Here is a 25,062-nt window from a genome sequence, read left to right on the forward strand (position 1 = left end):
CGTCCCTTGAACGGCGAGGGCCCCTGATGTCCCTGATCCCAGGACAGGAAACGGGGGAGTGCCGGCCGAGGTCCTGATGCAAGTGCTCAGAGCTCAGAGTCCACAGCAGCCCGGTCTCCCCACACCTGCCCCCACTTCCTGCTCTGAAAGGTTAGGGAACTGTGGTCTGAGGGTGCCTGTCCCCCCAAATTCATGTGTTGACATCCTAACCCCCACGCGGGGTGATGAGGTCACGGGGTGGAGCCCTGCGGAGTGGGATCAGTGCGCTGAGACCCCGCAGACCCCTCGCCCCTTCTGCACGTGAGGACACAGCACGATGTCTATGAACCGGGAGTGGACCTCAGACACCGATCTGCTGGTCCCTTGATCTCGGGACCCCCCCACCCCAGCCTCCAGGACTGTGAGAAGTTTCTGTTCTTTAAGCCGCCAGTTTACGGCATTTTGTTGTGGCAGCGAACGGTCTAAGATGAAACTTGGGCCCTGAGCACCCCTGGCTTCTCCTCCCGGGTCTCACATCTGGATGGTCTGGTTGAACCAGGAGGAAAGCCGCTGGCAGAGCCTGCCCGGCCTGTGGCCCCTGGACCCAGACACAGGGAGGCCAATACTCTGTCGTGGTACAAACCCAGCCGAGGAGGGGGACGCCAGCAGCTCTTCCCGGGAGAAAACCGGCGCTGTCCCGCCCGCGATGGGACAGGGAAGGGCCGAGGCCCTGGTCAGCAGAGGATGGACAGGCAGACCCAGAGGTGGGAGGCACGGTCCGGTGCAGTTTCAAGGACTTCTCTTGGCTACACAGACACAGACACAGACACACACACACACACCTCCCCCGCAAACACACACACCCCAAAGCAGGCCCCTGCCACTGTCCCGTTAGCTGGGGCAGGCGCATTGCGGCTACAGCTGGCATCTGACTCCAAGTTTCAGAAATGATATTAAGAACAAGAATTTTGTATTTTCTTCCCATAAACGAAAGAGTAACAATAACCCGACGTTTTGACCCTGGACTCTGGTGGAGGATGTATTTGACGCGAAGTTCTCGGTGGAATCGTCCCTCGAAGCCCCCCACTGCCGGCTGCGCTGCTGCCCTCACCCCGAGTCCCCTCGCCCAAGCGCCACCCACCCTCAGAGAGGGCGCCCACTGCAGTGCCAGGGAGGCCAGGACCACGGGGAGCAGGGCGGCTGCCCCTGGTAGACGGAGAGGCATCAGCAGCTGCCCTGGGGCCACAGGTTTGCTGGTGACAGTTCTGGGGAGTGGGGGGTGGGGGTGGGGAATGGGGGCACGAGAGGGCTGGGTCTGGCAAGCAGGGTCCCCAAGGTGTTCTGGGGACGCCCGCCACACGGGGCCTAGGGGAGGGGTGGGAGCCTGAGCCCGCTCTGGGGGAGCCACGACACTTGGACAGACTGGACAAGAGCCGACTGGCCCTGATGTTTGGGTTCCCACAGGCGTTCCGGGGGGACCTTGTTTCTGGGGACACCTCGCCATACTCCCCAGAACCCCTCTTTCGCTAACGCCCGGAAACATGGCCGCCAGGAACCGAACTCAGCGATGAAGCTGGGGCTGAGCTGAGCAACACCGCACAGGTGGTGGGGGGTGTACACGGCGCCTGGCACTCGGCCTGGGACAGTGTGACGGGCCGGCTCCCGGCCTCAGGGAGGACCTGCGCCAGGGTGGGGAGCGGGTCCTGGCGGCCTGCGCCCAGCGGGGGGAGGGGGGCTCTGCAGCAGCCGCTCAGAGCCGAGGCCGGTCGCCAGGAGCCCGCGCAGGAGGCCGGGCGCCTACACCAGGCGGGTGACGTGGCAGCCACTGGGCTCGTCCAGGAACAAGGTGCTGAAGACGTCGTTGAAGAAGGTGGGGTGGTACCGGCAGGCGCGCTCGCAGTCCGGGTTGAAGTTCACCTCCAGGATCTGGGGCTGCATCACTCGCTGCCCTGAGGGCACAAAGCGCAGGCACCTCACTCCTGGGGGGCGCACGGGGCTCCGGCTCCTGGGCCTGGCCTGGGGCCTCCTCCACGAAGGACCCGAGGGCCCGGCCCAGCCTCTCCTGCGCCTCCAGGAAGTGGGGTGGCCCCTCCCCCTTCCCGTTGGCTCTCTGTCCTGCAGGCTGTCGCCCCTTAATGATGGGCCTCCCCAGGCCCAGGTCTCCTGGCAAAGGACCACCCAGCAGCCTGGCTAGCGACGCCCCCTCTGGCCATCGGCTTGGGGTGCGTGAGGGGTTGGGCGACGGGGACCCTCACCGTCCGGACGGCTGTCCCACTTCAGCATGAGGTCGATGGCGTACACGGCCCGGGACGAGGGGTAGTCGCAGAGGCCCTGGGGTGGCGGCTTAGCACACGCCGCCTGGAACAGCTCCGTGAAGGCCCGGAAGATCTCAGCCTGGGGACCGGGAGGCTGGGTCAGGGCTGCCCGGAGCGGCCCCTCCACGTGGGGTTTGCTGCCCCTTCCCAAGCCCCAGCCCCGAAAGGCCCAAGTCACCTCCTCCTCCACCCTGTTTCTCCAGGCCTGGCCGTAGCCGCCTCTGCCCACACCTGCCCCTCCGTCCTGGCACCACCTGCCTGTCTCCTGCCTCGAGCCCCTGGCTCCCCTCTCTACCACGGTGTGCAGGGTGCAGGGCACCTGCCACGCTCACCTGGGACGTGGAGGGCAGCCTGCACCTCCAGTGGAGTCCCTGCTGCCCCCTTAGGTTTGCGATTCCAGGGACAGGCAGGGCTGTGGCCGTCTGGCTGTCCCCAGGGTGCCCTGAGGCCCCTCCAGGTCGCCCTCCACACCTCACCGTCCCTTCCCTGACCTCGGTGGGAGGACAGGACATCCGAGGAGGCAGACCCCCACGTGGCCCACCAGAGGCCCTGGCCCCTCCAGCTTCGCTCGGGACTCACCTGGACGCTCCTCCAGGGGAATTCTGGGTACTGCTTCTCAAACTCAGGGATGAACTCATCGTAGTGCACCTGTGACAGACACAAGGCCCGTCACCCTCTGCCCTGCCTCCACGTGGGCCTCCGACACTCGCTGGGGTCACAGGTCAGCGCCAGCAGCTTAACCCCCTCCCCTCGGGGCACAAAGGGGAGGCAGGAGCCGGGGTCTGAGCTCTGGACCCGCAGAATTACTTCTCGCAGCCTCAGTGTCTGCATCTGTGAAATGGGACTATGCTCCCTGCCCAGCAAGCGCATCTGCAGGGCTGCTGTGGGCCTCACAGGAGACAGTGCACGCGGAGGGCTCCGCAGGTCGTGTCCGTGCGCTGGGGACAGGCCTGGGACCCGTGTCTGCAGGGCCTGGCCCGGCTCATGCTCACCAGCTCCAGGGCCTGGGGGCAGCAGCTTCTCAGGCTGAGACTTTACCCCAAACGCACCTGGCAAGTCGGCTCAGGTTTCTCCCAGAAACGACCGATGGGCTGCCCATGGGAGCCTGGTGCTCACGCCCTCCTGGACACGTGTCCCCACTCACGGGGGCGCCAGAAGAAACGGGCCCCCAGGATGACACGTTTTTCATGCAGAGGGAAGACAGTTCCCCCAGCGACAATGTCCAACAGCATCCTGGGACCCGGGAGGGCTCAGGCTCCCAGGGACCCGTGGGCGGAGCCCCGGACAGGAAGAGGGACAAGAAGCAACAGCCCTGCTGGGGCGCGTGGCACCTTCCCTGGGGGACCTCAGGCCTGGCCCGGGGCAGCAGGCTAGGCAGCAGGGAAAACCCAGGAATGAGCTCCAGTTTGTTGGCCAGTGAGAGACAGGAATGCCCGCAGCCGCACGGACAATAATGACGAACAAACCCTAAAACAGTGGTTCTCAACCTTCCTAATGCCGCGACCCTTTAATACAGTTCCTCATGTTGTGGTGACCCCCAACTTCATTGCTACAAATCGAACATAATCAAAGCATAGTGATTAATCACAAAAACAGTATGTAATTATATATGTGTTTTCCGATGGTCTTAGGCGACCCCTGTGAAAGGGTCATTCGACCCCCAAAGGGGTCGCGACCCACAGGTTGAGAACCGCTAAAACACGCTCTGGGGTGCTGTTTACACAAAGCCCACGTGTGCAACACAGGTGTGTGCCTTGTTTAGGGATGAACTCATGCTGAACAGAATCGAGACGTGCCTCGCAGCCCGACCAGCGTGGCTCAGTGGCTGAACGTCGACCTATGAACCAGGAGGTCACGGTTTGATCCCTGGTCAGGGCACATGCCCAAATTGCAGGCTTGATCCCCAGCAGGGGCCATGCAGGAGGCAGCTGAGCAATGATTCTCTCTCATCATCGATGTTTCTGTCTCCCTCTCCCTTTCCCTTCTCTGAAATCAATAAAAATATGTTAAAAAAAAAAATGTGCCTCTACATTTCAGAGGGGCCCCCTGGTGGAGGGAGGAGGCCACCGCAGGCCTGTGTGGGGGCGGGCGCTCCTGTTGTCGGAAACAACACTAACCACCGCAGGTGAGAGGGCTGTGGGCTAATGCACCGAGGCTGAACGGCTCCTTTCCTCCTTCCTCCGCCCGGAGCCGCCTGCTCCCGCCAGGCTGTGCCTACCTGCCCCGGTGCCACCCTGCTTCCCAGGGCCGCCAGCTCCCGCCAGGCTGTGCCTACCTGCCCCGGTGCCACCCTGCTTCCCAGGGCCGCCAGCTCCCGCCAGGCTGTGCCTACCTGCCCCAGGTGTGTGCTGGCCATGGCACTAACCGTGGAAGGAGCTTTGCCCAGATGCTCCTTTGCTCCAGGGGCCCGGGGAGTGCAAGGCGCTCAGAGGAGCCAGGCAGGGTCACAGGCCAGCAGCCACCCCCCCTCCTTTCCCTTGTCCCGAGTGGGACCCTGTGCCCTGCACCTGTCTGCTCCCCTCCCCCACCTGTCCCAGTGCTCAGAGGGTCTGAATGGAAGCAGGTGGTGCTTCTGGGGGCCAGGGGCAGCCTCGGTCTCCCCATCATCTCAGAGCCGCAGGGGGGGCTGCTGAGATAACACGGGGCCAGAGGCACCTCCTGTCTGCACAGCCTGCCTGCTCCCCAGGCCGCCCGGCCCCTACCTGCTTCAGCACCACTTCCGGGTCGTAGTTCATGACAGTGAAATGTTTCTCGTAGTCGTCCAGGTCGTTGAGGGCGAAGGGCCTGCAAGACCAGCAGGCAGACCCTGAGTGGGTCCCGCCGGCAGGGCGCCCGTTCCCGTGGCCCCTCACGGCCCCACGGGGACTCCCCGGAGCCCGTACACGACATCGCGACCCACAGGTGTGGGTGCCTGTTTCACAAGGAAGCCGACGTCCCTACGGTGGCCATGCGGCTCGCGGTGCAGGACTTCCCGTCCCTACAGAGAAGAGCCACCCCCCCCCCGCGTCCCCCGCCGCCCCGGCCCCCCCCGCCCTGGCCCCCCCGGCCCCCCCCCGGCCCCGCCCGCCCGCCTCCGTTACCGGTTGGAGAAGCGCAGCCAGAACACGTCGTACACGAACAGCCTCAGGGGCCTCACCGAGCGCAGCAGCACGATGTAGCGGACGTCGAACTTGACCCTCCCCACGTCTTCTCGAAGGAACAAGACAGGACTTTCAATGTACTTGCACACCACCTGCAGGGACAGACCAGGCTCACGGGGGCCCGCCTCACCCGGCAGAGAGCACCGGCCCGTGGGCCAGCCCCACGCCGTCCCCACACCTGGGGGGGCCGCACCCGTGCCCTCCCTCCTCGGCCCTGGCAGACCCTCGTCGGGCTGGGGACAGCTTCCTTCTCTCTCCTTTGCTTTGCTTGAAGGACAAGGTTCCACCAGTTCAGGTTTGGGGAACTGAACACACATCCCCAGCCTGAAACCCACCGGCCCCCGTTCCAGGGGGGACCTGTGTGACGGTCCCGGGCCCGCTCCCCTCGCCTCTGCCCGGGGCAAGCCCTGCGCCCTCCAGCGCCCGACACTGCCCCTGGGTGCCCAGTCACTGCGGCGCCTCCGTCCAGGGCCCCAGGGCTCCTCGGCCCGGCCACCTCCCGCCAGCCGTGCGGTCACGCGTGGTGCAGCGTGTGGGGAGCCTGAGGTCAGATACACCCAGGACGGCTCTGACCCGGGTGCCCTCCTCTCACCGGACTGCCACGGCCCCCCGCTGGCAGGGCAGGGGAAGGAGTGGGGTGTGCGCTAGACCCAGCCCCCCGCCCAGGGCCGCCCCGGCCTGTGCACCGAGCGCCCTCGCCCACCGGGACCCACCTTGGGGCTGCTCTCGCGGTGCCGGATGACGCTGTGCAGGCTCCTGGTGATGTGGGTGTCCAGGCTGCGCGCCAGGTTCCAGGGCTTGCAGATCCAGTGGTTGTCCTCGCCCCTGGGAGCAGAAGGGAGGCTGGGCTGCGCCCGGGGCATTCCCAGGCAACGGCCCTGGGACCTGGGAGAGAGGGACCCCCCTTCTCCCCTGGGCTGAGGAAGGCATCACCGCAGAGGTCAGAGGCAGGGCCTAAGGCAGGGGTCCTCAAACCTTTTAAACAGGGGGCCAGTTCGCTGTCCCTCAGACCGTTGGAGGGCCGGACTATAGTTTAAAAAAAACTATGAACAAATTCCTATGCACACTGCACATACCTTATTTTGAAGTAAAAAAACAAAACGGGAACAAATACAATATCTGTATTTGCATGTGGCCCGCGGGCCGGAGTTTGAGGACCCCTGGCCTAGGGAATAAGGAGGTGAGGCCTGGACCCTGCAAGCTGCGGGTCTCGGCCAGGGCCCCCGGGACGGCGGGGTGGGTGGTGGGGTGGGGGGCGCTCACCGCCTCTCCCGCTGTTGGAAGCAGCTGACAAACTGGGGCAGCTCGGTGCGCAGGTTGAAGGTGCGGGGCAGCCAGGCCGGGCCCTCGGGGCCCCCCGCCCGGCGGGCGATGGAGGCCAGGCAGTCCTTCACCGTCAGCAGGCCCTCGCAGGGGAACTGGTTCAGCAGCACGTGGGGCCTCTCCTGACTGAGCCTCCTGCGCAGAGGAGGGGCCAGTTCAGTGGCTGTGGGGGGCTGTGGGGGGCGGGCCCGGGGGTTCAGGGGCTCAGGGGCTGTGGGGGGCGGGACGGCCCGGGGCTGGGGGAGGGCCGCACCTGTAGTCCTTGAAGTGGGAGAAGTTGTAGAGGATGTCGGCGTCCGCCTCGCTCTGCGTGAAGGTGAAGCGGGGGTGCGTGAGGTGGCTGAGCACCTGCTGCACGTCCGTGTGCACCCTGCGGGGAGGGGGCTGGTCAGGCGGGGGGGCGCTTACAGTCCGCCCCCCACCTGGAAGGGACGCCTGGTTAGGGTGAAGCAGGGGAACCCGAGTGGTGCACCAAGGCGGCCTCCCTCCGTGGACACACGCCACTGCCCCCAGACACCAGGAGCCTGACCCTTAGAGGAGCCGCTGCCTGGGTGCCCAGGGGAGCGTGCTGCTCAGGCACGTGCCCGACAAGGCCTCCTTCCACACTGGCGCTCGCTGTGCCCGCCTTGCCCGGCCTGCGCGGGCCCTGGGCAGAGGTGTGGTCAGGGCCTGGGAGCCTGTCTGCTGGGGTTGAGGTGGAGGCAGGAGGGCCGGCCTGGGAGGGGCTCTGGGAGGAGCAGAGGAGCGGGGCTGAGCTGCTGGCAGGGCTGGGGCAGGGAGCAGCTCAGGGAGGTGGAGGGGTGCTGGGCAGCGGGCCTTGGGAGAGGGGACGAGGGCCGGGCAGTGGGAGGAACCCCCAGGACTGGCGGATGGGGTGAGGGGAGGTGCTGCTCCTTCTGGCCAGACCAGGTCTGGGCAGCTGGAGGGGCTCCTACTGGAGGGAGAGGCCAGTCATCGCCAAGCGGGACCCACCTTGAGCCTGTCCACCAGGTGGACGGGGCTCTGCACCCCCACTTGCACACTCACAGCCGAGTTCTGTCCTTCAGGGCGAGTTTTAAACTCTTCCTCCAGGCCCGCTCACCCCTCACTGCCTGTAGCATTCTGTGACCCTAAGAACCCCACTTTTGGCATCTCAGTCACCGCGGTGCCCCCAAGACAGAGCGGGCCTAGGAGCCTCGCTGAGCGGGGCTGTTGTGGGAGCCGTGGAACCAGAGGGGGAGGGGGACCCAGGAAGTCTGGCTGGAAGCTGAGGGTACGCACTTGAAGATGTGGTCGCTGGGACGCGCCACCGGGTCGATGGCCAGTGGCAGCTTCTCCTTGTTTTCCTCCAAAATGGCCTGGAAGCAAAGACATGGGAGGTGGAGTCGGGCCCTGGAGAAAGGAAGCCGCGAGCACCGCCTCCCCATCCCGGCACAGCAGGGCTTGGGATCTGGGGGCACACCCAGCCCTCACGTGGAGCTCCCGACCACCCCCCCCCCCCCCCCCCCCCGGTCTGGGCTCGAGGCCCCGCAGGTGCTGGACGGCCCATTCCTCAATCCACCGCCAAACCACAGCCTGCCTGGGAGGGGCTGCTCCCAGCTTGGGCAGCTGGTGGCTGAGAACCCGCCCGACTCCCTGACCTCCCTTAAAGTGCTTCATTCACCTCCCCTGTGTGTGGGCTGAACGAGTTGCTTCTAACCAACAGGAAGTGGAAGAACATTGTGCAAGTTCATCCAAGGCCTGGGGCTTCCTCCCCCTTCTCCCGGGTCACCTGCTCTGCGAGCAGTGAGCCGCCACCCCGGGAGGCCTCTGCCAGCAGCCGCACCTTGCCCGTGTGGAGGCAGGTCCCAGCCCCTCAGGCCTCGGGGGCGGCTCTGGCTGACTGCCTCCAGCACAGGGGTGTGGGCTGATACACGTCTGCTGTTGGAAGCTGGAGCACGTGCTCCCGGGCGATATAGCTAAGCCCAGAGCCCAGGCCTCAGCCAGGGGGGCGATGTGGTCGAACCACCAGGGCGGTTCAGGGTTGGGCCTCTTAGCCCTCGTCCTGGCCAGTAGAGGGCGACCCAAGGAAGAAAGACATTTTAATTCATGTCCCTCTAACAAGCAGCGTTAACATCGGGAAGTCTCGCCCGGCCCGCGTGGCTCAGTGGTCGAGTGTGGACCTGTGACCCAGCAGGTCACGGTTCGATTCCCAGTCAGGGCACAGGCCCGGGTTGTGGGCTCGATCCTCAGTGGGGGGCGTGCAGGAGGCAGCTGATCCATGATTCTCTCTCATCATTGATGTTTCTCTCTCTCTCTCCCTCTCCCTTCTTCTCTGAAATCAATTAAAAAAAAAAAAAAGGTCCAGAAGCCTTTGCCCCTCAGCCACCCTTAAGCCTCACTCCTTTGCCTTCACTCACTTTTCAAACGTTTACTAAGCACCTACTAGGCGCATGCACTCTACGAGCCTCCGGAACATTCTGAACAAGAAGGTGGCCACGGAGTGTTGGGCATGGCTAGTCCCATCACCACGTGATGACCCGGAATTCGTGGGAAAGTGCTGGCAGGACCCCCGTGGCACCCGCCTCCAATCAGCAGCACTCGGAACGCCAGCACCACACGGCACCTCCCACAGTGACTCCCACAGTGACTCCGGGTGACCGGTTCCCTCCCGCCCACAGCCCCGAGGCATTCCGTGAGCGGCTGCCGTGCTGGGGGATAAGGCGGCTTCGAGACGGGTGGGTGGGAAGTGAGGCAGAGGTGTGTGGCCTCTGCTTGGAAGCTATCAGGTCCCCTTGGTTTTGGACTACGGTTCTCCCACCAGCTGTGTGACCTTTGGCAAGTTACTTAACCTCTCTGTGCCTCAGTTTCCTCATCCTCAGTACAACAGACGGTAAAAACAGGCCTGTTGATCCCACTGTTATAAGGACTAAGCACAGGCTCCCTCGCTGCCCGGTTTCCAGTGGGGACCAGCCAACCAGCGGGCAGGGGAGGGAAAGGGGCCGGGCGCTAACCTCTGCCCAGCCCTGGCAGTGGCTGTGTTCCTACAGGCCCCACGCCCCCACTCCCCGCAGGCCTCACTAACCCCGGCTCCCTGAGCTGCCCCACCACGTACTGGGCCCAGCACTTGTGAGGGGCCGGTGTGTCCTGGGGGGCCGCTGACTGAGAGGCTGTCCACAGACTAAAAGCACCTTTGCTGCCCTCACGGTGCAGCTACTTATTGGGGCTCCTGCTCCTGGGAACTGTGCTGCAGGGGTTGGAATACAGTGTCCCTGTCCCCGGGGAGGCGGTGCCAGGACATGCGGGCATGAAGACGGGGAAGAGCAGCCCTGACCGCCAGCACCCAGCTCCGTGGAGAGGCGGCTCCCAGCAGCAGCGCCGGGGCAGGGCTCGGGCCGACGCCCAAGCGGTGCAGCCACAGGCCCGAGCTCCGAGCCCCTGGTCTCTATGGCTCCCCATCCCCCCCCCAGGAGCTGGTGTCATTCAGCAACACCTGGCGATGAGCGGAGGCTGCTCACGAGCGGAGGGAGGCCGGGGAGGCCGCACCTGGTAGTGGTCGGCGGGCGGCTCGGGTGTGTGGGAGCTGACGTCCAGCAGGTCGGTGGGCGCCCAGGGCAGCAGCATGCACCTCCGGACCAGGGGGTCCGCCTCTCCGTAGGCAAAGTCCCGGGTCACCTCCTCTGCACCGAGACACGCGGGCCCATCAGGGGTGGCAGGCGATGGCTGGCCACCTCCGTGGGGGGGGCGTCTGACTCACCGCCCGTGTCCAGGTCCCTCAGGGGCCACAGCAGCGTGTAGGCCGCCTGCTGGGGCAGGTAGAAGAAGGGCGCCGTGGCGAAGCTGGGCACGTCCGCGTGCTGGATGCGCGAGCCGAACTCGTCCATGATGTACCACACCGGCACCTTCTCCTCGGCCGTCTGTGGGCAGAGACACCGCCCTCGTCCACGGCCCAGCCACTGTCCCTGCCGCCCATCCCCGCACCCGGCACCAGCCACCCAGCGCTCTGAGCGCGGAGCGGCTGTCACGCAGACCCCAGCCCTCGGACCGGGGCCTCCGGGACGTGGCCCCGCCCGGCAGACCAGGACCCAGGCCCAGACGGGTGATCGCCGTGTGCTGAAGGCGCGTGGAGACGAGGCATGGGCCTGGCAGCCGCGGGGTGTGTGAGGCCTTGTGTGTGTGACCAGGCTGGGGGAGGGGCAGGCGGGAGATTTGTTCATGGGAGGTGACATCGAAGCTGAGATCCCGAGAACAACTTGTTTTTCCCTAAAAGTGGTGAGGGGCTGGAGCCGAGGGCGGGTGACGAAAGCCCCAGGACACGTGCCGACAGGACTCGACTCTTCTCCGAAGGCGCCAGGAAAGAGGCAGCCCAGGTGCAGGGGCCTGAGAGGGGGCGCGTCCTGTGAGCTTAAATCCACAGACACCAGTCCTGGCACTGGCTGGTCCAGGGCAGGTAACAGGCCCACGATGGAGCCAGGGGAGAAGGGGAGCTTGCTCACTGTGAGGTGGAGGCCTGCTGGGTCCGGGCTCCTGGCCGCCCATCAGCCCTGATCACATGGGCAGTGAAGGCCCCTCCCCCCCCCCCCGGCAGCGCACTCACCCCGTGGGACAGCTGGTAGGTCTGGTTGAACTTCCACATCTCCTCCAGCACCTGGTCCACAGCCTCGGCGCTGGGCAGCTCCCCGTGGAACTCGACGCCCATCAGGTTGGCCATGCGGTGCAGCAGCCCCGGGATCTGCTGCAGCTGCTGGCGGGCGTGCTCCACGCGGCACGTCCAGGCGTGGTCGATGAGGAAGATGCTGCAGGCACAGGCCACGTGGTGAGGCTGCCACGCGGGCACAGAGAAGGGCAGCAGCAGGAGACGAGAGGAGGGAGGGGCCGGGCTGTGGCCTGGGCCCGCCTCCACCGACCACTCACTGTGTGGCTGTGGGCACGTGCCTCTACCCGTTTCTAAAACAGGACGACAGGGGCCTGCGTCCAACCACCGGCTGATGGAGCACCAGGAGACGGGACACACAACATGCTGACTGTGCGCTGTGATTGTTACAGCGACCACCGTGACAGGGAGGGGCTGCCCCACGCCGCACACCTGCACCTGCAGCCCGGCCACGGCAGGAGCCAAAGGAGCCGCCACGCTCGCCAGGCCCTCAGGGCAACTGGAAGCACCACGGCCTTTTCCGGGAGAGGCCTCAGGTCCCCACACGTATGGACACTGGCAGGCCGCACCCCGGTTTCCCGGGAGGAGCCTGGGGGGAGGAGCTGCAGAGCGTCCATGCAACACGCAGGGGCTGAGAGGGAGGACCAGGCCATGCCCGCCCTCCTGCCCCCAGGACAGGGCTGCCAGACACCGACCCCACACAAACGGGTGAACGGGCCTGGCCTGCTCCCTGGCTAAGATGCCTGGGATGGCTGGTGTGCCAGGTCAGCTGGCCGGCAGGCTCTACTCTGCGCTCACACAGCCGGTCCTCCGCGGCCTCGGCTCCAGCAACCTCAGGCTGGAACATCTGCCGCCCGTGCGGGTCCGGCGAGCGGTGTGGTCAGGCCTACGAGGGTGGCATCTGTACGGATCATGTGCAGACGCTTTCTGGCCCCTGTTCCCTAAACAGCAGCTCACACACGCTCACGTTGCGTTAGGTATTATCAGTAACCCAGAGGTGACTAAACACACGCAGGGTGGGGGTAGGTTACAGGCAAATGCAGGTGGGACACAAGTACGGTTACAGCTGCTTGCAGGGAAATACAATAACTGGTCAATAACACAATAAGCCCTGACCGGTTTGGCTCAGTGGGTAGAGCGTCGGCCTGCGGACTGAAGGGTCCCAGGTTCGATTCCAGTCAAGGGCATGTGCCTTGATTGCGGGCACATCCCCAGTGGGAGGTGTGCAGGAGGCAGCTGATCAATGATTCTCTCTCATCGATGTTTCTAACTCTCTATCCCTCTCCTTTCTTCTCTGTAAAAAATCAATAAAGAATAAACTGCTTCACGTACTCACAACTGCAGACCTCCTCCTGCCCACCCCGTGCTACGCCATTTCTCCAGGGGAGCTGAGCACCTGCGGGTTTGGCCCTGGGACCTTCCCCACGGGCATGAAGACGCTGTTACTTTGTATCCCCTAAAGCAAGTGAAGGTGCCCTGCCTCCTGCTCGGAGTTCATGACCACGTGGCGCAGTGCAGAGCTCCCGGGGGTACCACGCGCCCGCTTCGCCTGGGCCTGGGCCCCGGGCGCCCACAGGTGGGAAAGGAGCAGGCACATGTGGAGGCTGGCAGCGCTGAGCTCCGTGGGAAAGAAGGGCCTGGGAGTGTCTGCATCAGAGAGCAGGTGGCGGAGGTGCTGGGGTTGCCGTGACCTGGGTGGCCACTCCCGCCACCTCGGGCTGGTGAATGCAGCCAGCCCCTCCCTGAAAAGCCACTGACACGGGGCCTGACGACTCCCAGAGGCCAACAGGGTTCTCCCTCCAGGTGCCAGCAGAGTCTGCCAGAGGGACCTGCAGGCCTGTCCTGGCTGGCGGCCCTGGGAAGCAGGGATCGGGGTCCAGTCTTAGCTCTGCCCTGTCCACCCTGTGGCCCCGGACAAGCCCAGCCCTGCTCTGCTCTGGGTCGGTGTCCTCACCTGGGACGCAACCAGACCACACTCCTCAGTCCTGGGAACAAAGCCCAGAGAACATGTTGGGTCCCAGGCGCCACCCGGAGATGCAGATTCCGGAGACGGGGAGAGGCCAGGCGTCCTCGCAAAAGCGGGGTTCCCCAGTAAGACTGCGATGGGTTGACACCCACACTCAACAGCTAGGGGTGCTGGCGAAGTCCTTCCCGCCTCCTCCTCAGCAAAACCAGAACAATCACCTGCTGTGCGACCAGTAGCAGGTGTGGCATGGGAGGCCGCTCTCAGGACAGACCCACAGGGGGCGCCACCAGTACCAGGACCGCTGCACCCCTGAGCCCCAGGGAAGCCTGCGGCCACAGGGCTCGTCATACAGGAGCACGCGAGCTCCTGCAATGGCTGCTGCTCCCCAAAGCCCACGGTCTCGGGGGGCCTCTGAAAGGAAGCCTGGCCCTGACAGCCACAACGTCGTCACACCCAGGCCCTACCTGTTGGGGTCGGCCGCCTGGAGCCCGTTCTCGTTGGTCACGATGACCTTGTAGCAGAGCTCGCTGCCCGGGTTGGGCTTCTTCCTGTGCGCTTCCCGTGCGGCCTCGTCCTCACTCTCCTCCTCCACTTCCTCCACTTGCATGATCCCAAACATCTCCCCCGCGTCGAACACCTGGGGACCACAGTGTGGGTGTCAGAGGGATGCCCAGCCCCGAACCCTCACCACAGCCGGACTTCCGCTCCCGGCCTCCAGGTCAAACTACACCCCGCAGGAGAAGCTGGGCCTGTCGCTCGCCATCTACCCATTTCACAGGTGGGAAAACTGAGGCTCCTAAAGAGAGCGCGGTCAGAACTGGGACCCAGCCTACCCGCAGGACCACGCTTAGAAGCGGGCCTGCATGCATGTGTCCGAATCATGTCTCCTCTGGCCCCTGCTGCACAGGGAAAGCGAATCCCGAGGCAGAGTGAGCAGTGTGTGTGTGTGTGTGTGTGTGGCTCTGGTCACACTGGAAGCAAATGAAGGTCAGGATCTCGGTGGCCAGGGGTCTCACCCCAAGGTTGCTCTCACCAGAGGAACCCATCGAACACCAGGGCAGCTGGGAAAACCCAGAGGGAAACAGGTGTCCGGGCCTCCTGTGGCCACCGCGCCCCCCGGCTGAGCAGCAGCCAGGCCCGCGGGAAGCGTGACCTGAGGTCCGAGCCAGGAAGATAAAGGCCCTGGTCCCTGCGTTTCCCTGGCAAAGGACAACGGCCGGCCACGTGCAGCGCGTGAAGTCAGCTCCAGTGTGCTCTGGGGCCGGCCTACGTGACCTCGAACGAGGCAATGAGCCACACCGTGCCTCAGTTTCCCCATCCATACAGTTGGCATAGTAGGACCTACCTCAGAGGGTTGTTGGGAGGATTCACGAGGAAGACACATAAAGAGCTAAACCTGAGCCCAGCAAATGCTCCAAAAGCACCTGCTCCCAGCATTCCACTTCTGAGGCCGGGCCCGGGGGGCGGGTACCATCGCCTTCCAGGATAGCTTTGCCGGCTAAGCCAACGCAACGGTGCACAGGAGTCCCTGGCACACAGCAGGGACTGAACAAAGGCCAGCTCTCCTGAAAACCTATTTCCCGCAATTATTAAAAAAAGATGCAAAATTCACCCCAGCAGTTGGAAACCTGCTAGCTCCCCGGGCACAGGCACCTTGGGGTGTGAGGATGAAGCTCTCAGGATCTTGCCCAGGGAGCTACGGCCCAGTGGCAGAGCGCAGTCGGGCTGGGCCGTCTGGGAGGACCGGGTGCGTGGTGCTGGGCCTGGAGGGCCCCGGAGGATGTTACGGAGGAGTCAGTCAGAGGGGCGGGGGATGGGACGGACACAACCTAAAGGCAAGGGGGTGGAGGGCGTCCTCAGGACTGGCTTCTGCCAGGCTGTGGGTGGGTGTGACCACAATCCCTCCACCACGGTGGAAGTGCTGAAACTTATTATTTTAAACACGTTCCCAGCCTTTCCAAGGGAGCTTTCCTTTGAGGCAAGGCGCCAGGGTCATCGCCTTGCGGATGGAACTGGGGGACCCCATCCCTGCGGGCAGGTGCCTGTGCCCTCCCCACATCTGGGTTCACAGCAGCAGCAGGTCCCCTGCAACAGTGACTGCAGGGTGGGTCAGGCAGAGCCGTGACTCACCGCTCTGCCCATAACTTGGAGCGGCAGCGAGGCCCTGGAAAAACACTGGGTCAGAGCAGGTGCGGGCAGGGCAGACGGGGCGCTGGTCCGGTGACTGCCCACTGTGTGCTGGGCACGGGTGGCACCTTATCTCACGCCTTCCTAGCCCTCCCTGCCAAGACTCCCGATTTCTAAGGTATGTGTGTGTGTGTTTTTTTAAAGGATGTTTTATTGATTTGAGAGAGGAAGGGGGAGAGAGACAGACAGACATCGATGTGAGAAACATTGACTGGTTGCCTCCCATACTCGCCCAGACTGGGGGTCAGATCCATAACCTCGGTATGTGCCCTGACTGGGAATGGAACCCACCCCTCTTGTGGTGTACGGGATGACACTGCCACCAACCGAGCCTCCGGGCCAGGGCAAGACCCCGGTTTCTAGATGGAGGCTCCATGGGGCGAGTGACCTGCCCAAGTCAGAGCTCACTGCCCATCGAGGCTGGCAGGGCTGCAGCGAGTGAGGACCTTTTATCCTAACAAACTGCTGGGTCCCCTCCCACCCCAGGGCAAGTGCTCAGGAAATGCAGGCGGAATTGAGGGCAAGTCACTGGGGAGGGGGGAGGGGGGAGGGGGGAGGGCATTCACTGTTACAACAGATAGGTATGGACTATCTGCAGTCGACACTGTATCTTTTTTACAGCAACTGCCTGTGTTTTGAGCAGGAAGGTACTTGGTCCAACCCCAACTTTGCATATACAGGAACTGGCTGAGAGGGGGGCTGTCCAGGCTCGGGGACACCCTGTCTGGCTCCGGAGTTCCCCTCATCACTGAGGCCACTTAGTCTGCCTTGGCCCCAGGAGGCAGCCTCCTGAAAAGGGGCCTGATTCCAGCTAAGAAGGACCCACAAGCTGTCCTGTTAAAGTGCTCTGTCTTCAGCACTGGGCCGACCACCCCAAACCAGGGGCCACCCCGTAGCCAGGACTCCGTCCCCCCACCCTCCCAGGGTCCAGGCTAGAGAAGCTGGTGAGCAGAATGGAGCTGTCCCCACGAAAAGGGAGAACCTACACACATCTAGGACTTTTTCGTTTTTCTCTAGATGTGTTCTCCATCTCCCACACTGTTTTCTTTAACCTGCAAAATGAGGGTGAGTCAGGCTCAAGTCCATTGAGGAACATGAAAAACTTTTATGACCGAGAATTAAAGCCACACAAATTCATGGGGCTCCTGTTCTCCCAGGGGAAGGCGGTGGCTGAAAGCTTCCAGTTCGGACAAACTCCCCGAGCCTCAGTTTTCTCAGCTGTGTAATGGGGGTGATGGCGCTTACTCCGCCCAGGGCAGCTCAGGGCTGGCAGCCAGCAGGAGCCAGGCTTCATTTTAGTTCCCGGTTCCGCGCGGCCCTGGCCAGGCCCAGGCCCAGGTGCAGGCAGGACCGGGCCACAGGTGCGGGCCCCGGCAGCACTCTCAGGCCCCCCGCTTTCGGGGACGAAAAGTCTCAGTCGGTCATCCCGGCATTCGTGGCTCTTCTCTGCCAGCCTCTCCGGCCTCGTCCATCCACACCGCCCCCAGCTCCGAGACCTGCCCAGCGGGGCACACCACGACCTCCCACCCCCTCCTCCGCACGTGTCCAGCCTTTCCCAGGCGGACCCAGCCCGCCCCCCGGCCGCCAGACCCCAGCGGCTCCCCGCCAAGGGCCGGCCCGCAGGCCACACCCTGCCCGGTGGCAGGGCCCGGGCGGTGCACCCCCGGCGTGCCCAGGGCCCGCTCCGGCCCCGGCGCCTCGACCTCCCCGCGCGCCCCGGCCCGCACCTCGTGCTCCAGCTTGTGCAGGAGGCGGCCCCAGTACCGCTCGGGGACCCCCGACGCGCGCAGCGCCGGGCCGTGCAGCGCCGCGAACTCGGCCCGCGCGACTTCCTCGGGGTCCGGACCCTGCTCTGAGCTCGGCGCCGGCTCCGGCATCGGCACCGACCCCGCGTCCGCCTCCATGGCGCCTCCGCCAGCGCCAAACCCAGAGCCGCCGCAGCCCGCGGGCCCAGCCCTCCCACCGCGGCCCGCCCGCCAGCGCCGCCCCGCCCACCGCCGGGGCGCCCGCCTCCCCCGCGCCGGGCTCCCCCACCCAGCCGTCCGCGGCCCCGCCCCTCCGCGGCCCCGCCCCCAGCCGCCCTAGGCCCCGCCCACCCCCGGGAGCGCACGCTGCGGGCAGCCGGGGCGCCAGGCGCAAGGGGCGGGACCCGGGAGCCGAAAGCCCGGCCGCCCGAGGGGCGCGTGCGCGAGTGCGCGTGCGTGTGGCGTGGGCCCGCGTGGGCGGGGGGCGTGTCGGTGGCTGGGCGTGCCGGGCTGTGCGCACGCGTGCCTGGGGGCGGTGCTTTCTCTCCCACGCGGCTGCCCCGCGGGATGCCGGGAGCGGTGGGAACCGGAAGAGACTCCGACTGTCCCGAAGGAGAAGCTGCGGCCGGAGACGCGCGTGGCCAGGCTGGTGCCGGGCAGAGCCACCGCCGGCCTCGGAGGGCGGGGCTCGCGTCCCCAGAGCTTCGCCGCCTTCAGGTTGCGAAGTGGGGCCTCTCCGCGTCCTTCCATTTACACGGGAGCCAAGTGCGTGCAGTTAAAGCGGGGGCGTGGGGGGGGTCTTACAGGTTGAGGTACTGCCCAAGCATTTCAGGGTGTAATTACAGAACTTGAAAGTCATTCTGTGGACATTTCAGTTTTCCAGGTCCTGTTGCTTCTGTGGGGTTCAGATGGGGCCACCCCAAGATGAGCCCAGGGCCATGCGGGGTATTAGCTCCAGGCGACCGAGGCCTGTGCCCCGAAGAGAAACTTCTGTGTCCCCGGCCCCGCCCCCCCCCCGCCCCCCGCGCCCCCTCTCCCCATGATTTATCAGCGGTTCTCAAACTGGGGGTCGCCTAAGACCATGGGAAAACACACATATAATTACATATTGTTTTTGTGATTAACCACTATGCTTTAATTATGTTCAATTTGTAACAATGAAGTTGGGGGTCACCACAACATGAGGAGCTGTATGAAAGGGTCGCGGCGTTAGGAAGGTTGAGAACCGCTGAACTAGGGGATTAGAATCAGGCCTTGCCCCTAAGAGATCATGGCAGAGCCTTCCTAACGCTCTCTCCAGGCAGGGAAGCCGCTGACTGCTGAGCCGCGGCTCCTAGGGACCTGCGGGACCTGAAGCGCCCCAGGCAGCTTCTCTCACCCCCAGCAGAATGCCCGATGCACCCACTTTCCCTTCCTGCCTCGGGGTCTGACTCTCATGCACTCGGGGTTCCCATGCCAATGCATGGACTTTGGTTACTTTCTCTTGCTCATCTGTCTCACGTCTGTGATGATTAGACCAGCGAGAGCCTCAGGGCAGAGGCAAGCTGCTTCCTCCCCTCACTGCCATCGCCATGCTTCCCCTTGCAACTTGGCAATAATTGCATTTTGCCAAAAGGCTCAAAGGCCGAAGTTTGTGGGTGTTTTGGTGCTCGGTTGGTGAATACCAGTACTTTGATTAAGCATTTTAAACCGCATTTAAACAAAGTGTGCCAGTTCAGAGGACCTGTTCATTGTGGCTACGACACTTGAGTTGGTTTGTAAAGGCTCAAACTTCCAAACTCCAGCGGGTGCGGGGCACAGAGGAAAACATGTTACTGCCCTCGGGAGTTGTTGTTTTTAAATCTACATCAGCTTTGTCACAAAACTGTGGTTCAATTACTCTATGAAAAAATACTTGCAGCCCTGGCCGGCGTGGCTCGGTGGAGAGTTGTCCAGTGCACGAGGGTCGAGGGTTTGCCTCCTGATCAAGGCACATACTCAGGTTTCAGATTTGATCCTGGGTTGGGGCACGTAATGGAGGCAACCGATTGATGTTGCTCTCTCTCTCTCATTCCCTCTTCCTTCCTCTCTAAAAAACAAACAAACAAACCAAAAAAACACAGTAAGAATGTATCCTCAGGTGAGGATTGAAAAAAGGACTTGTAAAATTTTGACAACTACGATTTTTAATTCCATTGGTATAATTTTACAGCTTGTCTGGATGAAATTATGAACCACATCCAGCTCCAAGTGCCTTTCTGCTCCACGGGATTAGGACTTTACCAAGAATGTTAGTCTATGCTGGGCCACATCCAATTTTATTTGAGTATGATCGGCCTGGTGCATGGATTCGTGCACATTGAAAGGAAAGTAATTAGAAGAAATATTTTAATATCGCTATTCACCCTTTCTCTATAATAGAAGTGTCACCCAAATTCACGATCGACAATGACGGATCGAAACACACATTGCCAGTGCGCATCGTATGTACCGGCCAGTCGGTCTTACAGTTGGCCACTTAGCCTTTTATATATATAGATTATCGTTGCAGAAAAAGGCCTTTACTATTCAGCGTTTTAACTGAACTTAGCTGCGTAGCATTCACAATGATGCTAGTTTTTCACTTGGAGCAGAATGAACTTCAGATAGCTTAATTTTAGTCTCACAAATTGGATGAAAAAGTTGGAACTATGTAATGACTGATACAAGTTGGCTTCAACTATGGAATAATTCCTAGGCCAGTGGAGCCAACACATTAATGGGGATGGTTTGGCTTTTCAGATGAACACAAGAAAAATATCTTCGAGGTTGCTTTCAATTCTTTTGGGTATATTCCCTGAAGTTTCCATAGACTTATATGTTTATTTTAAAAATATATTTTATTGATTTCAGAGAGGAAGGGAGAGGGAGAAAGAGATAGAAACATCAATGATGAGAGAGAATCATTGATCAGCTGCCTCCTGCATGCCCCCTACTGGGGACTGAGCCTGCAACCTGGGCATGTGTCCTTGACCGGAATCGAACCTGGGACCCTTCAGTCCGCAGGCCAATGCTCTATCCACTGAGCCAAACCAGCTAGGGCTATTTTTATTTTTAAGATATGTTTTTATTGATTTTGAAAGAGAGAGGGAGGAGAGAGAGAAACATTGATGTAAGAAACACTGATCCTTCCGTACTCACCCAACCAGGGATTGAGCCCCGCAACCTGGGCACATGCCCTGACAGGGAATTGAACCGGTGACCTTTGAGTGAATGGGATGACGCCCAACCAACTGAGCCACACCGACCAGGGCTTTCCTTCGACTTTTTTTTAAAATTAATATATATATTTTTATTGATTTTTTACAGAGAGGAAGGGAGAGGGACAGAAAGTTAGAAACATCGATCAGCTGCCTCCTGCACACTCTCCACTGGGGATATGCCCGCAACCAAGGCACATGCCCTTGACCGGAATCGAACCTGGGACCCTTGGGTCCGCAGGCCGACGCTCTATCCACTGAGCCAAACCGGTAGGGCAAGACTTTTAAAAAATATATATATTTTATTGATTTTTACAGAGAGGAAGGGAGAGGGGTAGAGAGTTAGAAACACTGATGTGAGAGAAACATTGATCAGCTGCCTCCTGCACACTCTCCACTGGGGATGTGCCTGCAACCAAGGCACATGCCCTTGACCGGAATCGAACCTGGGACCCTTGGGTCTGCAGGCTGACGCTCTATCCACTGAGCCACACTGGCCAGGGCTCCTTAGACTTTTAAATCACTGTGTTCCAGTATCTCATCTGGAATACTAATATCCTTTATAAAATTGTTTTTCCTTCTGTCGAGTGCATGATGCCAGGGGTTCTCCACATTACTGAGGAGAATAGTGGTTATTAGCCTTTTAGGGTTGAGAACCTGATGAAAGCCATGGTCACACACACACACACACACATACACACACACACACACACCACTGGTCATGCACCTGGTTCCCAGGGTCCCACGTCCCCTGAGGCTTGCTGACCGTGGCTCCCAGGTGAGAGTCCGTTGGGGGAACATCGGCCCATGGCCAGTCCTGGAGAAATGGGACTCAGCCCCGCGTTCACTGTTTGCTTTCGGCAGCTCGTTGGGAGCGCCTCTCCCTCGTGTGGGGAGCCCTCCCGCTGCAGGTCGTGCACTCGCCGCGCTGCCTCCCAGAGCCCAGGGGGCCTCAGCCCAGCCAGCGTTTTTTTCTTTTCTGATTTCAGTGACCGTGGTCCTCCCCACCCCACCGTGACCTCTGATGAGGAGAGGAAGGGAGCAGTATTCCAGTTCACCTTCTGTTTACTGTGAGTGATTTTCACACGTGTTCCATGACCTGCATGTGTGTGAACATCATGGAGAAAACAGTATTCACGGCAACGCAGTTACGCTGGCCTTTGTCACTCCAGGCAGTGGTGCCGGGCTCAGACCGCACAGCGGCCCTCGCGGAAGGAAGCCCCGGGGAGGCGGCGGGCACAGGCCCAGCTCCCGGGCCCCCACCCACGCGTGCAGACCCCGGGGAGCAGCCTGGCCGCGTCGCTCCGGCTGTGGAAGGTTCTGCATACGCAGTCCCGGGACCTGTGTGGCCTCTGCCGCGAGGGCCCGCTCTCTATGAGCGTGTGCTGGGCCTGGAAGAGGGGAGCTAGGGAGGGGGCACTGGGCGCCTCCCCAGGCTGCGCGGGGCCTGGGCTGGAAGCAGCAGGAACCTCGGGTGGGCGCCGTGCTGCGGCCTCGCTTGCCCCGCCGGTCCAGTTCCAATGGACTAAACGGCTGTCCCACCAGGGAGCAGGCAGAGCCCATCCTCCTCTGCATGAGCTGGTTCTGGAGGGAGGGATTGTCACTGTCCCCACCCCTAGCCCTCCTTGCTCTCTCCTCGCTCTGCCCTTTAGATCCTCGCCCCGGACAATCCACTGCCAGGGCTGCCCGACCCACAATCAGCTTCGGGATCAGATGGGCTTGGTTTGGATTCTGCTAGAGTTACTACCCGCCTTAGGCAGGTCACCTGGCCTCCCCGAGTCTCCAGCTCCAGACTGAAGAACAGTGTGGCTGCACCCACCCCCAGGGACAGCGCTTTGTGTGAGCCGGTGGTGAGGCTGAGCCCAGAGCCAGCTAGGCAAGGTGGGGGGACCTCGGCCCTTCCTGCTGAGACTGGGGGCCTAGAGGATGTCAGAGTTTGCTCAGGCTCTGGGGCCTCAGGGAAGCACAGGGGCCTGCTCCTTGGGGGCCACCTGCAGGGTGTGGCCATGGCCATGTCGTCTGGTCCTGGGTGGGGCTGACTCGCCCCTGCTGGTGGCTGGCACACAGTAGGTGCTTAGACTTGGGACTTCTTAGGACTTCCTCCTGGAGGGGCTGGCGGTCTGGGGGTACTGCTGACATTGCCGTGGGAGCACCAAGCCCTTTGCAGTGTCTCTCAACGTCAAGTCCTCCTGCCTTTGGCCTGACGAAGGCTCTGTGCTGCCGCCCTGGTCAGAGGGCTGGCTGCCACCATGTGCAACTCGGTGAGGAAGGGAGCCTGGCTGTAAGGTGCAGTTTTCCAGGTCGGCTGACTTCCAGGCATGGGGCAGGGAGGTAAGAAAGGCTGGGGTTCCTGGTGACAAGGGAGGAAGTTCCCTTCCGGAGCACTGGCTGTGGAGGCACAGGCAGCGGGCACTGCGTGGGGCAGAGACGCGTCCTGCCCACCCCCGGCTTTGTCTCTTCATCCAGGGGGCTTTCCAGGGGATCCGTCAGCCCTGGCCGTGGGCTCTCTCCCTTTCTAGGAGCCTAGCACACAGTAGGTGCTCAGCAAACATTTACTAAATGACCCAGCTTAGCTCGGCACCTTCTCTTTCTGCTGGGCAGTGGAGGTGCTGGAAGGATTATTCACCCCCCAATGTCACTCGTACCCGCCACAGCTCCGCAGGTCGGCCTCTTGTCTGGGAACATGGGTGGCCTTGGCCGTGCCTGGGAGGGAAACAGGGTTGCAAGAGGCGGGGGAGATTTAGGCTTTGGAAGCTGGCCTCTCTGAGCCACTGCAGCCTGGACTTCTAGCCCTGCACCTCAGTTCTGCTGCATCCGGTGTCCCCGACCAGCGCACGGCAGGAGGGAAAGCTGCCCGAGAACCACCTGGACCCTCGGCCTCCTCCAGCCGGTCACCACACGCTGGGCAGGAGCTGCTGGGGCCATTCTGGGACGCCTGTCTACTGTCCAGGGATGACCAAGGGCTTGACAGGGAGACAGGCCTCTTTCTGGAAGCCAGGGCTGGCTTTCCAGGACGGGGACCAGGGAAGGGCGGTGTGGCCCTGGGGTTCCTCCGCTGACCCTGACCTACCCGAGTGCTGACCCCAATGGGAGTTGGATTTGGCAGAGAAGGTGCTGGTGGCACTCAGGGGACTCGCCATACCGAGATGGGTCATGGCAGCAGAACTCTGGGGTCCCGAGCCCTCACCTGGATTGTAAAATCCACCCTGATCCGGCTTGTCCCCAGCCCCCAGTCTCCGGGCCCTCGCTGGCCTGCCTCGATCCTGACCTGCTCAGGGTGCCGTGACCTTCTCACTCTGAGCTCCTTGTGGGCTGGTCATTGTGGCTGGGGAGGGGAGGGAGGGGGAAGGGGGCGCAGAGGCAACAGTCTGGGGGCGTTCATTTAAGATTCTCCCATGTTCCTTGGTGCCGGGAGCCGGTCCATGCTTGCTGTTTCAAGGGACCTGGCATATATGGCATACTGTTCTTAATATGTTTGCTCACCTTCTTGGCACTATGTGTTTTAACCAAGGTCTCTGAGAAAGGTTGTTTCCCCAGGTAGGGATTTTCCCCTGAAGTTAGGGAGGGAATAAAACCTCTTAACTAAGTGCCAGGTGGGTAATTAATCACTTTAACTACGAACAATCATGCTTAAGCTACATAATCTTTACTCCCTGGAATGGAGATAAGAAATGCCCTAACCTTTGGAATAGAGATTGATAGGATTGGAATCAACTGGTATAAATACAGATGTAACATGACAGAACTTAGAAGACAGAACCTACACACAGAACTTAGAAGACAGAACCAAGGAGGCACAGAACCTACACAGAACGTTCTCTAGAGACAGAAGAACTTCGCCGGAGAGAACATGGCAAAAGATCCTGGACTGAACCTGACTACAGAAATTGGCAAGAGAACCTGACTAGAACCTGGAGAACCTAGCAAGAGAACATGGACACAGAACCTGGCTGGAGATCCTAAGCAGAACTTCGCTGGAGATCCAGACCAGAACTTGGCTGGAGATCCTGGCTAGAGATCCTGGCTAGGCTGCTGATCAACTGAACCCTGTCTCTGTGTCATTCCTTCTTCGCCGACTCCGTCCACACCTTTGGGGACCCCTGGACCTGCTGGGGTTGGACCCCAGCATATGGCGCCCGAACAGGGACCCCTAGGTAAGCACCCCGCACTCGGGACGGATAGGACTCCACCGTAGGAAGAGGGTGGATAGTCTTTGCCAACTCCGTCCACACCTTTGGGGACCCCTGGACCTGCTGGGGTTGGACCCCGGCACCTTGGGATTCTGAATACCTGTTAACCCTAAAAATACAGCCACCTCCTGTGCATGCCCTGTGCCTGGTGCCCGCGGCTCCAGCAGGCAGCCTCAGCAGGCGCCCGTGTCCTGGCTGAGTCGGACTCAAGGCCACTGGGTCTGGTCCCAGACTCTCCTTTTAAAGAGAGACTCTGAGAGGGAGACTGAGAGGGAGGCAGCCAGTACAGAAGAAAGAGGGCTTCTCTGGGGCTGGGCCTCTGGCCCCAACCTCGACCCAGGGGGGCCGTGGGGGGGGGGAGGGTGGCACCTGCCTCCCTGGGCCTGT

General features: G+C 62.0%; 1 protein-coding gene and 1 long non-coding RNA gene across 2 annotated transcripts; one reads left to right on the top strand and one right to left on the bottom strand.

The window, feature by feature from the left end:
• Positions 1 to 932: 932 nt before the first annotated feature.
• TTLL12 (tubulin tyrosine ligase like 12) lies at positions 933 to 17,502 on the bottom strand. Its single transcript, XM_036296479.1, has 14 exons — positions 17,250 to 17,502; positions 13,800 to 13,972; positions 11,313 to 11,511; positions 10,473 to 10,632; positions 10,262 to 10,395; positions 8,018 to 8,094; positions 7,011 to 7,127; positions 6,698 to 6,892; positions 6,148 to 6,259; positions 5,375 to 5,526; positions 4,997 to 5,078; positions 2,874 to 2,942; positions 2,235 to 2,373; positions 933 to 1,928 (listed from the first exon to the last, which is right to left on the bottom strand). Exons 1-14 carry the CDS (start codon positions 17,424 to 17,426, stop codon positions 1,777 to 1,779), a joined length of 1,938 nt encoding a protein of 645 aa, XP_036152372.1. The 5' UTR covers positions 17,427 to 17,502; the 3' UTR covers positions 933 to 1,776.
• Positions 17,503 to 17,859: 357 nt separating this feature from the next.
• LOC118652101 lies at positions 17,860 to 24,004 on the top strand. The gene is made up of 3 exons (XR_004966431.1): positions 17,860 to 18,032; positions 21,475 to 21,555; positions 22,138 to 24,004. It is a non-coding gene; the product is annotated as an uncharacterized LOC118652101 (long non-coding RNA).
• Positions 24,005 to 25,062: the final 1,058 nt, after the last annotated feature.

Source organism: Myotis myotis, unplaced genomic scaffold, assembly GCF_014108235.1.
Source record: "Myotis myotis isolate mMyoMyo1 unplaced genomic scaffold, mMyoMyo1.p scaffold_m19_p_3, whole genome shotgun sequence".
Taxonomy (NCBI): domain Eukaryota; kingdom Metazoa; phylum Chordata; class Mammalia; order Chiroptera; family Vespertilionidae; genus Myotis; species Myotis myotis.

What these genes read in the sequence shown, in the direction of transcription:
- TTLL12 (XM_036296479.1), bottom strand. Translation starts at nt 17,426, where the DNA reads ATGGAGGCGGACGCGGGGTCGGTGCCGATGCCGGAGCCGGCGCCGAGC. An exon ending in CGCCCGCCGACCACTACCAG is followed by an intron (nt 8,095 to 10,261) that starts GTGCGGCCTCCC and finishes CTTTGCTTCCAG; the next exon opens with GCCATTTTGGAGGAAAACAA. An exon ending in CGGAAGTGGTGCTGAAGCAG is followed by an intron (nt 2,943 to 4,996) that starts GTAGGGGCCGGG and finishes TGTCTGTCACAG; the next exon opens with GTGCACTACGATGAGTTCAT.